The 12,917-nt window shown below is 38.5% G+C and overlaps 3 protein-coding genes across 3 annotated transcripts; 1 reads left to right on the top strand and 2 right to left on the bottom strand.

Annotated features, from left to right (window-relative positions):
• Window positions 1–985: 985 nt before the first annotated feature.
• On the bottom strand, window positions 986–5,355 carry LOC117126112. The gene is made up of 5 exons (XM_033273515.1): window positions 5,297–5,355; window positions 4,119–5,008; window positions 3,357–3,878; window positions 2,700–3,103; window positions 986–2,129 (listed from the first exon to the last, which is right to left on the bottom strand). The coding sequence occupies exons 2-5, from the start codon at window positions 4,998–5,000 to the stop codon at window positions 1,409–1,411; spliced, it is 2,529 nt and encodes an 842-aa protein (XP_033129406.1). The 5' UTR covers window positions 5,001–5,008; window positions 5,297–5,355; the 3' UTR covers window positions 986–1,408.
• On the bottom strand, window positions 2,633–3,907 carry LOC117125982. The gene has a single exon (XM_033273108.1). The coding sequence runs from the start codon at window positions 3,837–3,839 to the stop codon at window positions 3,282–3,284; it is 558 nt and encodes a 185-aa protein (XP_033128999.1). The 5' UTR covers window positions 3,840–3,907; the 3' UTR covers window positions 2,633–3,281.
• A 1,507-nt stretch (window positions 5,356–6,862) lies between the features above and the next one.
• On the top strand, window positions 6,863–10,250 carry LOC103873458 (ethylene-responsive transcription factor ERF114). The gene is made up of 2 exons (XM_033273106.1): window positions 6,863–7,126; window positions 7,504–10,250. The coding sequence occupies exons 1-2, from the start codon at window positions 6,907–6,909 to the stop codon at window positions 7,965–7,967; spliced, it is 684 nt and encodes a 227-aa protein (XP_033128997.1). The 5' UTR covers window positions 6,863–6,906; the 3' UTR covers window positions 7,968–10,250.
• Window positions 10,251–12,917: the final 2,667 nt, after the last annotated feature.

Raw genomic sequence — 12,917 nt, 5'->3', positions numbered from 1 at the left:
CTTCAAGAGAATATTGTCAAAAAGTATAAAGGGAAGCATCTCTTGCACTTGGTGAAAGGTGCTGCTTATGCTCATACACTTTACGATTTTGATCGGTACATGGATGCGATACGGAGTGCAAATCCGGATCTTGCTGAGTATCTGAAGGAAGCCGATGTGACCCTATGGTCTAGGGTTCATTGTCAGGGAGACAGGTACAACTTAAAAACGAGCAATATCGCTGAATCAATTAACTCCGCACTGAAGCGAGCAAGAGGATTTCCTATTCAGTTCCTGCTGGAGTTCATAAGGGAGAAGCTAGGAAGGTGGTACTGGAAAAGGAGAGGAGATGTTTTGAGTCTTACAACTCAACATAGTCGGGGTGTTGAACACTTGCTTGCTGTCCGAGAGGAGAACGCGTATACTCTGAGAGTCCAACAAATTGATGGATGGAAGTTCTTTGTGAAAGGTGGCAATAGGGACTGTAATGTTGATCTGGAACTTCAAAAGTGTGATTGTGGTGTCTATCAAGTCGAGAAAATACCTTGCTCTCATGCTATAGCAGCTGGAACAGCAGCTGGTGTGCATATCTCCACACTTGTGTGGCCGGTCTACTCAAAGGATACTTTGTTTGCAGGATACTCAGAGAATATATATCCTTGTGTTGGACAACTTGTTGAGGCACACACATGCTTTCCTCCGGAAGTAAAGCGTGGTCCGGGGAGACAGAAGAAATCAAGATGGCAATCTTGGTTGGAGCTATCCAGGATGAGAGGACGCAAACCCCGAAAGCACACAGGGTTTATAGGTGCTCAGTCTGCAAAGAAACTGGCCATAAGCGTCCACAATGTAAGAACTGACGTGGAAGACCTTTAAGTAAGTCGTCCAGAAGACCTTTAAGTAAGTCGTCCAACGTCTTAACTAGAATTTTCTTCTGGTAAGTCGTCCAGAAGACCTTCTGGTTAGTCGTCCAACGTCTTAATTAGAATTTTCTTCTGGTTAGTCGTCCAGAAGACCTTTAAGTTAGTCGTCCAATGATTTTCTATGTTTTATGAACTTCTCTGTAGTCGTCCAGAAGACCTTTAAGTAAGTCGTCCAATGATTTTCTATGTTTTATGAACTTCTCTGTAGACTCTATGTTATGAATTTATATGTTTTATGAACTTTTCTTTGTAGACCTTCTATGTTAAGCATTACATATTCCGAAACTAATTCCAACAGTGCAATTTAAAAAAAACAAGTTAAACATTACATATTCCGAAAGGTTACTGCACTACCAAACTAATTTCCTACGGAATTCTAGTTTGGTGTGAGGATAGGTTACAAAAAACATCATCCTATCCTGACCCTGTTAACATCCCCTAATCTACCTAACAACAGTACACAAAAGCATCAAGTTCAAATACAATCGCAATAACACATCCAATATCTAATCATACGTTGCCAGGTTCTCATCATTGTCTTGGTTTTCCCATTCATGGCACTTAGGAAGCTCTCGAAATATATCCAGCGCCATCTTCTCCCTGATGGTCTTCCCGTGTTTTTTGTCAAACGCGGTGGGAAATTCTATCCCAAGAGCATGACATTCGATGTACTTCAGAGTGAAGGGGCCACAATCACCAGCTCGGCACTGAGGTACTCCAACGGTTTGTCTCGCATATGTGTATGGCTCCAATGTGTATTGAACCTTTTGTTCGTCAGAGAGCGCGCACTCAACAAGCAGATAAGGGACCATTGTGACAAAAGGCTCCATTACCTCATCGAGTTCTTCAGGGCTAATATGAGAGACAATGCTGTCCCAGACGACGATGTGCCTCTTAGGGATCGATATCCATATAGCAATCCAATGCTGGTTCTTGAAGTTCACAGGTGCATAGATATCATCCACATCCACCCCCCAAACCTTCTTAGATTGGCAAAAAGAAGGTATCAAGCCTGCATGATAATTCCACGCCCCACCAGGGAGTCTTCTTCCTAAACCGTTGGCATCAGGAGCGTCGCTCTTAAAATCAGGGTAGGAGGCCCTCCACTGCCGAGAAAAGACGTGATCAAGAAAGCACATTCTGTCGCTCCTGAAATGTTCTGGATGGTTTTGGTACCGTTGCCTCAGTATATTAATAAAAGCATCCATTTGCTGCATATAAAACAATACAAGTCAAAAACACTTACAGACGACTTACAGACAACCTACAGACGACTTAGAGACGACTTAGAGAAGACTTAGAGACGACTTACAGACGACTTACGTAAGATAACTACAAGACGACTCACAGACGACTTAGAGACGGCTTAGAGACGACCTACAGACGACTTACGTAAGATAACTACCAGACGACTCAGAGACGACTTAGAGACGACTTACAGACGACTTACGTAAGATAACTACCAGACGACTTATAGACGACTCATAGACGACTCACAGACGACTCACAGACGACTCACAGACGACTCACAGACGACTCACAGACGACTTATACAAATCAGAAAAGTACCAGATAACTACCAGACGACTTATATAAGAGTAAGAAAATAGCAGAAGACTTACATGGTCGGTTAACCATTCTAAGGGAGTTCGGAGGACCTGATAGAATCGACTTCGACATCTACGTGGTTTTTTTTTCAGAGGCAGTTTATAAGAACTGCAAACACAAAATGTAAATAATCAAATGGAAGCTTTTTTTAATCAAATATAAGTAAGCATATTTTTAACAGCAACTTACGGATCTTTTTGCACCCATGCAGTGAGCTCCTTCGACTTCATCTTGTCAATGGGTGCAAAAGGATCATAGCCTCCGCCAACCTGTTTGTTTGGAATGATCTGTTTGGCAGTGCTGTTTCCCTTAAAAGGAGTTTGCTGTGTGGGAGCAAGCTTCCTTTCTCGCACACTTTTTTTACGGAGATTCACCAAAGCAGTCTCCTTCTTTGTCTGCCTTCGAGCTTCTTCAACGAGTAAATCTGAAGCGGTGGAAACTTGTTTGTCCAATATAAGAAGGCTAGGATCATCACTCGGTAAGTCGTCTGCAGGACTCACAAGACAGAGCTCTCTCGAGGAACTCGGTTCTGTAGTAAGACTCGGTTCTTTGGCTTCCTTCTGTTCTGCTTTCGCCCCATTCACACTTTCACTCTGCAATTTCGAGTTCACAGTGTGTTTAAAAACTATTAACAAAAGCCCTTACAGCAAAGATCAAATTCACACTAGAAACAAAGCACACATGTTCAGAATCAAGGCATACAGTGGTTCATCAAAGCACACTAGAAACAAAGCACACATGTTCATCAAAGCACACAAGAAACAAATCACATCAGTCCTGACTCTTCCTAACACATTGCCTAGTGACTCTCTTCTCTGCAATTTTGGGAGAGGTTTTGGTACTAACCCAGGGTTCGTCAACAGGTTTTGGTGGATTTGAAGTGGTTGTAAGTTGATGATCATCAGATGAACCCCCTCTGTTGGTGATTCCCACCTTCTTCTCCACAGCTTCCATCCTATCCGCCAGTAACTTGAGCTCCTTAAGACACGTCCCAAAGCCAATATTAATGGCATCAGATATGTCCTTCAAGGACTTTTCAATCTGCTGATGCGTCATCCCTTCACTACCCGCCGCAGGTGTCTCAGCAGAAACAAAAGACCCTTTACGAGCTTTCTTCCGAGGTCTGCTACTTTCTTCCTTCACAACACTCTCTGACTTCACGGGACTCACTTCATTCTTCACTGGAATCACTTCCATCTTCACAACCTTGCGGGTACCGGTGACTGGCCAGCATTCCATGGTCCACTCCCATCCAGGATCATTAAACATGACTTTAATTATGTTATCCGCGGCAGGGTCATCTACGTCTCCGTCCCATTTTGGAAACATTTCATCAAAATCCTTCTGAACGAAGTTCTTCACGATAGTCTGCAATAAATAAAAGATATAAACTTAGTTAAGTCGTTCTCAGACTACTTAAAGTTAAGTCGTCTGAGAAGTATTTTGTTCTCAGACAACTTAAAGTTAAGTCGTCTGAGAAGTATTTTGTTCACAGACGACTTAAAGTTAAGTCGTCTGAAGTCTTCCAACAAAAAGACCACTCAGACGACTTAAAGTAAGTCGTCTGAGTGGTCTTTTGTTGGAAGACTTCCACACGACTTAACTTTAAGTCGTCTGAGAAGTCTTAGGAGTGAAGTTAAGTACATGTTTATTGATAGCAGCCTTAAAAAATTTGCGTTGTCTTTTGCCACTCTTGTAAGCCAGCAACAGTGGAGACGGTCTGTTTGGTATGGGAGACCCATAATTAGCACCCAATTCTGGCAGAGCATAGTACGCCCACACTTGGAGCACTTGTATGAATCCATCAACAGTGTAACCAGTTTGCGTCAAGTCTTTTGCCTTCAGAGAATCCATCAGCACCTTAAACGCCACTCTCCCCCATGGATAATTCTCAAATTGTTTTAAATCCATCACTAGCCTTGCAAGACTAGCTGATGTAGCGGATGAGAACTTTTTCCCTTCGATGTACCCTGCGTAGATGGCAAGGTATCCCAGCCGCATGCGATCATCCCGAGACCACTCGTCGCAGTTGTAAAATGCTTCTGTTATCTGATCAATACTTGGCCCAGTATCGATATCAACACGCATCTTCTCCCAGAAAGCAGCCATCTCCGTCGTAACCTCACACCTTGGATTTTCCAGGTCCTTGATGTAATCGCAGTTCAGCCCAGTGAGGTGTTCAAACTCTATCAGTGAAAACCTCACAGGTTGTGAAACGACAAGACTCCAGAGCTCAAACTTCTTCTTGATGTCTAGCTGGAAAGAGAGCATAAAATGTACCAGCCTTGAAGTCCAACCAAAGTCAAGCTCCTTGAATTTGATGAACACTCCTAACTTCGACGCCTTCAGATCCTCATATTTGTCAGCTGTGAGACAATCACATAGAGCTTTAAACAACTTCGTGTCATCAGAATGATACGAAATGCTCCTGATTGCATCAGGCTCTTCTCCTAATGTAAACATCCTCGGCGGGAATTCTGGTAAATCCATTTTAAGGCCTGCAAATAATCACAAACAACCATCTCAAACACATAGGTTGCGCACTATGCTAAATGCTATAGAAGACTTCCAGACGACTTCCAGGAAGTGAGAAGACTACTCAGACGACTTCCAGGAAGTGAGAAGACTACTTGGACGACTTCCAGGAAGTCTTCTACTATGTCTTACTCTCTGGACGAATTACATGTCTGAGTAGTCTTCTCACTTCCTGGAAGTCGTCTGGGCAATCTTTCAGCAAAAGACTACAACAATCTCAAAATCTTTTAAACAAAAGACGAATGACTTACAGTTGGAGAATATATTGTCCGAGAAGATATGGTCGGAGAAGATGTGGCCCCAAGCCGTTACAGATCTGCAAATCGAAGGGAAAAGAAGAATCAATACTAAAATATTTAGGGTTTTTCCGGCGGCTAAACGCCTTAATACATGAGAAATAACATACCGGCGGCGGAGTTTGGCAAACGAGATTTCAGATCTGAAAAAAAGAAGCGGACGGTCAGTTTAAACTACGAAAATACTCTACGGCATGAAGGAGAAACGAGATTCGTCGTAATCAGAGAGATTACCGGCGAAGATAACGGCGGAACACGACCACGGTAGGGTTTTCGTCTTATCGCCTTCGAAATCGCCGTTGGAGAGAAACGGCGCTAGGGTTTCGGAAAATTGTGAAATAGTGAAAAAATAGCTTTTATATGTCCGGTAAATGATCCGGTTAGGTTAAAACGTACATTGGTAAAATTAAAGGTTCGGTACGATGTGGACGACTGAAATATACGTCGTCCGTGTAAATTATTCAACAGACGACTGAAATATAAGTCGTCCACACCCTAAACATAACCCCTAAACTTATTTATCTAATTAAACACTTCATAAAATCAAATCAAACTTGAAAAGTGTTTACTATACACAGAAATAAACACATATTGGTGAAAACTAATTTTTGAAAAAAACATTTTAGTTTTCCAAGATCTAACCCTAACAATACATACAATACTACAACATATGTTTGCCAAACTCCTAAAGCCAAAGAATATAATGATACACTACTTCCACTCATCTATCTTCAAAACAAATCAATTTTATCATATCTTAATTTATATCACTTAAAACTGTTTATAATTACTTGATTTTTATTTTTCACGCATCAAAATATTTTTTACAAGATTTATAAATTATTTTTAAAATAAGCTGGTACCAGACGACTGAAACTTCAGTCGTCTAGACGACTTCCAACAATTCAGACGACTCAGACGATTTACTGGGGCTATATTCGTAAAAATGGCTTCTGTTTTTTTGTTTGGTCACAAGGTGCTGAGCTGTAATTTCACTAGACTTTTAGGTTAGTTTTGCATTTGATTCAAGTTTGGGATTAAAATCAAGTTGTGGGTTAGTTTTGGCAAAAACCCCTTTAAATACACATGCATTTTCCCCAATAAGAGAAGTTTAACAAACATTCTCATGTTATACATGTTTTCATTTCAAAACCCTAAAACATCGATCCGTACTAATCGTACAACATGGCTGTGTATAATTATTACTTCTAAAATACAATTATAAACAATTACAATACTTTATAACAAATAAATAAAGACCAAAAAAAAACAAAAGAAAAACAAACTTCACGTATATTCTTGAAGGTCATATGTTCACACACGTAGAAAAGACTTCCTACATAAAAAGCCTCAGAATATTGCATTCCCCAAAAAACCATTGACTCAATCTTTTGCCATTTAATTACTTCAGTCTAATCTCTTCTCTTTATTGCCTCCTTGTTCTTGATGTCCAAAGATAAAATGAACAACCCTAAACTCAATCACATATCGGGTTCTATCTTCTAAACAAAAGATTATATTTTCACTAAAAATTAGCAAAAGTGGATCCTCGAGTCTATGAGAAGATGCCCTTTGGAGGTGATGAACCTGAAGAAAAGGAAGAAGCCGAGGAAGATGAGAACTTGTTCCCGGTCTTCTCGGCCCGATCTCAACACGACATGCGTGTTATGGTCTCGGCTTTGACTCAAGTAATCGGAAACCAACAGAGCATCTCTCAGGATAGTCCTTCTGTGTATAATCCACAAGACCCTAGTCAGCCAGTTGCTCCATCTCATCAAGATCAAGGTATATATACATATACATGCGCATGTCTTATATTATTTGGAAGTTTTGTGAAACGAACTCCATATCAAATGTAAATCTCAAACTTATATTTAGGTTAAATTTGAGCTTATCATTGATTTCTAACTAAAAACCAATTGGTGATAAGTGAATTGATCATAGCTTTATATATATAATCGACTATTAATTTTTCAACAACGGATGATGTAAAACTTTTATTCATTAACAATTTATAATATAGTTTATTTGAGAGGATCTCTCATACAATTGTAGTATGACCTTATTAGTATATGATTCAGTAAGTCAGCACCAATATATACAATTTATTACACAAATACAATGCAATTTTATTGTTTTCAATTTTTGTGATTGATATTAAGGAAACTCGATGAGGAGGAGACGTTATAGAGGCGTGAGGCAAAGGCCATGGGGGAAATGGGCAGCTGAAATACGGGATCCACAAAAAGCTGCACGTGTGTGGCTTGGGACATTTGAAACCGCTGAATCCGCAGCCTTAGCTTATGATGAAGCTGCTCTTAAGTTCAAAGGAAGCAAAGCCAAACTCAATTTCCCGGAGAGGGTTAACGTTGCCTATAATGATCAGTTATCAAACTCTAATTATTACTCCTCCAATCAAATCGAGCCAAAAAATATACCATACTATAACCAATATTATCAAGATGGGAATAATACTGATATGCTAAGCTTTAGTTTAACAACTAGTACTACTGCCGCAACAACTTCTTCGTCTTCTGGTGGCTCTTCTAGGCCACAAGAAGAGCAAGATTATGCCAGATTTTGGCGGTTCGGGGATTCTTCTTCCTCTTCTCAATCGGGTTTGTGAGATGATATATATATATATATATATATATATATATGTAAGAGATTTGGGTTGCTTGTGATGAAGAGATGATATGTTCCTTGACTGTTTCTGATGTTTTGTCTCTTATTTTATAGTTCGTTAAGGTTACCTGAAAGTGCAAGTTCACTAGAGATCGTTAGCTTAATTGGAAAGAACCATGGTTATTGTATCAGAAGTCTCCGGTTTAAGTGACTGCTGAGATAAAACAGATATTAAATGTAGTTTCAGGTCCGAGGAATTATGGGTTTCGAACCTCCTAGTATTCAAAAAGAAAAAGTGTAAGTTTATAATATATATTAATTTGTTATATGAGCTACAACACCTTATTTACCTTAGTTACTAGAGGGTTGTTCGCGCTCCGCGCAGAATATTATTTTATTATTTTTAAATATTAAATATGATTTTCTGATGATGTAATTATGTGGTCAGTATTTATTTGTAAAGATCATATTTGATGTTTTATTATGTTATGTATTAGTAGATACTTAGTAAATAATATATAATGTGTTTGTTTTTTAATAATGTGTTGTTGTATGTATAATACCACTTGTTAGTGGTAAGCTTTGGTTTCTCGGTGGTTGGCTTCCATTCTCTTCCACTCAGGTTGGGTATCTTCTTATCATGCATCCTTTAGTGTAGGTGTGCGGAGTTAGTCTGTTGGAGCTTTGGTTTTTTCTATTCAGAGTTTTGTGGTTCTTCGCTGCATAATTGTCTTATATATGCTTGTTTAATTTGTGAGGTGCTTCTTATCTCTTAGCTGGTGGTTGTGCTTCTGGTGCTTTAGACATGCGTCTTTTTGTTTCGTGGTGACTTTGTTCTTCAGATGATTATTCTTTCTCTGACTGGTTTTTTTTTTGTTTTTTGCGCTGGTGCTTGATCGAGATCCTTTGTGTTTCGGGGATTGCTTTGTCTCATATTTTGTTTTTTGCATTTTCTGACATCTACTTGTTCTATCCAAGACATTCTATAATAAGATGAGATATGTTAGTTTTCTTTATTGATCTTTTTTTCAGCTCCAAATCTTTATTGAGTTAGTGTTACTATGATAATTTGCTTTTTCTTTCTGACTGTGGATGTTTTATGTTTAAATTATGTATTGCACTTTAATTTCTTATTAATTTGGTCATTTTATACTTTTAATAGTTAATATATATATATATATATATATATATATATATATAATTTGTAAATTAAATAATAGAAAATGGTAAAAAACTAATAAAATAACAAAAATTATGTTATTTTTAGTTGTGAATAAATTAAATATGTAAAATATATTTATATTATTTTATTTATTTTTTTATTCATCTTGAATTTTAGTGAACAATAAAATAGATTATCAAATTTCATACGATAATAGTTAGTGCGAAAATGATTAAATAGTTCATGATTAGAAAGTAATTGGACAAATGACAATAATCTAAAAAAAAAACCTAAAATGTAAAAACAAATACATAGATGACATGTGTCGTAAAATCCCCCCTGCCACTTGGCAGAAGAAGAGAAAAAGACAAATTTATATATATATATGTATAATATATATATATATATATATAGATTTGGTTCTACACATGCAAAACATAAAATATCAAATTATGGTGCGATTAGATGTCATCTCTCTGCGAAACTTTCCTTACATATTTTGATATATATATATTCCGTTAATGTATGACCAAGGCTTCAATTAGGAGCGTCAATTCGGGCTGGCCTGGTCCGACCCAAATCCGATAAGCTCGTAAATATTTGAACCTGGTTCGAAAATATTTTAGGCCTAGAATACAGAGTCCGGTCCGGTCTTTGTAGGGCTACATGTTTTTCGGGTTTTTTTGGATTTTCAAAACATAATTTATCATTGTCATATCTATCATTTTAATACATGTGAATTTTTATAAAAAACAGTTTCATTTTTTATCAAAAAATATTTAATATATTTTATCAAGAAACAGTTTCTTTTTTATATTTGTCATATCACAAAACATTTAATATATCATTGTCATATCTATCGTTTTAATACTTGTCATATAAAAAAAAAACAGTTTCTTTTTTATCAAAAAATATTTTTTTTTTTCGTATGCTTTAAAAACATATTATAAACAAACCAAATTTAATAAGATTTAAATAATCAAATATAAATTAAAACTAAACATATAAGAGAATAAAATTTATGATAAACATGGTCAAACATTTCATATACTTTGTATTTTGAAATTAAAAAAAATAACATGTTGTACATGAAAGAAGAAAGTACATTTGCAAAATTTAAAATGTGACACTTGTAATGATCAAACAATAAAGTGTATTAACAACTTTTATATTTGCTTTATTAGAGTTTGGATAAAAATATGTAAATAATAATAATGGTTTTGGTTGCAAGAACAATAATATTTACGCTAAATTAAAAATTTTGGGGTTTTCGGGCCGGCCTTAGCAGCCCAAACGGGCTTAGGCCCGATATACCCAAAGCCCAAAGGCTTAGCTCGAAAGGTCCAATTTTTATTAGGCTTATAAAATTAAGCTCAAGCTCGATATTTTTTAGGGCTAGACGGGATCGGACTGCGGATTTTGACCCTAATTGACATGTCTGGCTTCAACTCTCAAATTATTATTTTCTTTTAATTAATATATATATATTAAAATCAACCCGTATAACGGGAATTTCAGATCCGGTTACAAGCAAGTTTTGTACAAAATTTTCGAAGTCAAACTATTACAGAAATTAGCTTCGCCCACCCACTAAACCCGGCACGTTCCGCTAATCCGTTTTTTGTAATTCTTCAGAATTGGTTACTGTTCTCAACCCTTAACGATAATCACAAGAAGGTGAGGTTCTCCTCGTTGCCTCGGATGCCGGGACTTCTCGTGTCGTTTCCGGAGTAGCTAGCTCCCAAAGAACTCCACCATACTTGCAACCATCTCTAAACATGAAGCTCCAAACGACAAATAGAGGAGAGTTTCGGGTACATACCAGAGCTTTGCTAATGCCACCAAAGCCGACTTGTACACAGCACCACACAGCACTTGAAACTGCCTCCCGACCGAACAGAAACTCGCTACTGTCGCCGTAGAACATTAAAAAGGCCTGACCTCCAAGCCACACACCAATCCAAGAGAGCTCTAACGACCAGCACACAAAACAGCCAGCTACACTACCAGTGACGGGTCAAGTGACCCTTTGCCGGTACTGGGATGGTAGTGGAACACAAGAGAGACACCGCCACCGAAGACCAATCTGTGACGCCTCTTGCCGCCTTTGAGAACCGAAGAAACGGAGAATGTGACTCGCAACATAATCCACCTGTGTCAATAGTGAACCAACAGATAAAGCACGAGAGCTCGACTCCAATAGAGAAGCGGCCGCTAAACTAATGAAGTGCTCGAACTGATGACGAGTTGATGAAGCCGGAAAGACAAGTGGAACGCTGAGGAGAGCTTGAAACAGCCATAGACGACTGTGTAGGACTCAACTCGGCACTCCAACACGAGCCATAGACAGCCATAGACGACTGTGGAGACCGAGTACAACTAACACCAGCGTACCCAACCTCGACTCGCCTCCAGTTGCCTTTGTTTCACCGCAGATGGAGACGAACCCGACGACGCCGTAAGGGTTCCCGGTTCCTCTCGAAGAAAACACACACCACACCGGACAAAAGCAGCAACGAAGCCACTACCTCACCGTAACGGCGAGCCAACTCACCACCACGAACATGGAGGCCTCGAGAGAAGATCTAAAAAGGGAAATGCGACCTCTCTCTCAGCCGTAAAAAGCCGACTCCGCCAACCATAACCCCTGCAACACACCGCGCCTCGACTCCAGAGCAAGCCGGATCTCCACCTTCGCCGAATTCCTCGCGCGCGGCTCATTGAAAACAGAGACTCGCCTGACCAGAGACCGGGAACAAAGCGATAGGAGAGGGGTTTTGATCGTGAAGCAAAGACGAAGACATATAAAAAAAGAGCTGAGCCCCCGACGGCCTGACGCGTGCGGACGCGCCGGTAACGTCGGAGCAGAACCAGGGCTTTGAGGTCGTACGCAGAGAGGATAAGGGAGAGAGAAAGACTTTGATGGGGTTTATTGTGTTCTAACAATAAAAAGGGTACAAAATTGAACGTTAACTGTAAAAAATTTCATATGATGAGTTGACATATAATAGCTCTTCTAGAATAGTGATAAGTTTGGGTGTAAACTGTCTAGATTCGGCGATCGACGTGCAATTTCAAAACATCATCCATAACTTAAAATGAGTAAAATAAGTTCATATTTTATTTGTTCGGTCGTATTAGTTTTAACCTTTGTTCTAAAAATCGGCCGTCTAGCCGCATGTGCACTACATGTCATTCTTCCATCCCGATTTATGTCAAATCGGTTTAAAAATTGGATATCCGATGTTTTCCGCTAGACCGTCTAAATGACCGTATAGCCACCTAATCTTTTTTTATTATTTTTAATTTATTTTTAATAATATTTTTATTTATTTATTTGATCTAAATTTTATAAATATCATTTATATTCATAATTTTGATGAAAATTACACTATATTAAGTTTATATATATCTTATTTGTGTGTTTTATACCGTCTTAAACATGAAAATGTATTAATGTTATACACAATTAAATATTAACATGTTTTATAATATAATAAACAATCTAAAAATTCTGTCCCGCATAATTTTCGATTAATCCATGATTTTCTCTTTAGGAACTAGACCTAATCCGACCGTCCGACTAGCGCGTTCCCAAACAGGGGTTTTAACGATGATAGACGCCGCCACAACTTTGTTAAAGCGGCCTTGACTCTCAACGACGCTGACTTATGATGAAGCCCACTTGACTTGGACTTCAAAGTCTTCCACCATTTGGCTTTGCTAGTGGAACTCTTTATCAGTTGAGTATCAATAGTATATACAGTGACATGCAACATGTACGTTCGA

This window comes from Brassica rapa, chromosome A06 (assembly GCF_000309985.2).
Source record: "Brassica rapa cultivar Chiifu-401-42 chromosome A06, CAAS_Brap_v3.01, whole genome shotgun sequence".
Lineage (NCBI taxonomy): Eukaryota > Viridiplantae > Streptophyta > Magnoliopsida > Brassicales > Brassicaceae > Brassica > Brassica rapa.
Note: the sequence above shows the minus strand (reverse complement) of the source record. Positions and strands in the feature narration are given on the sequence as shown.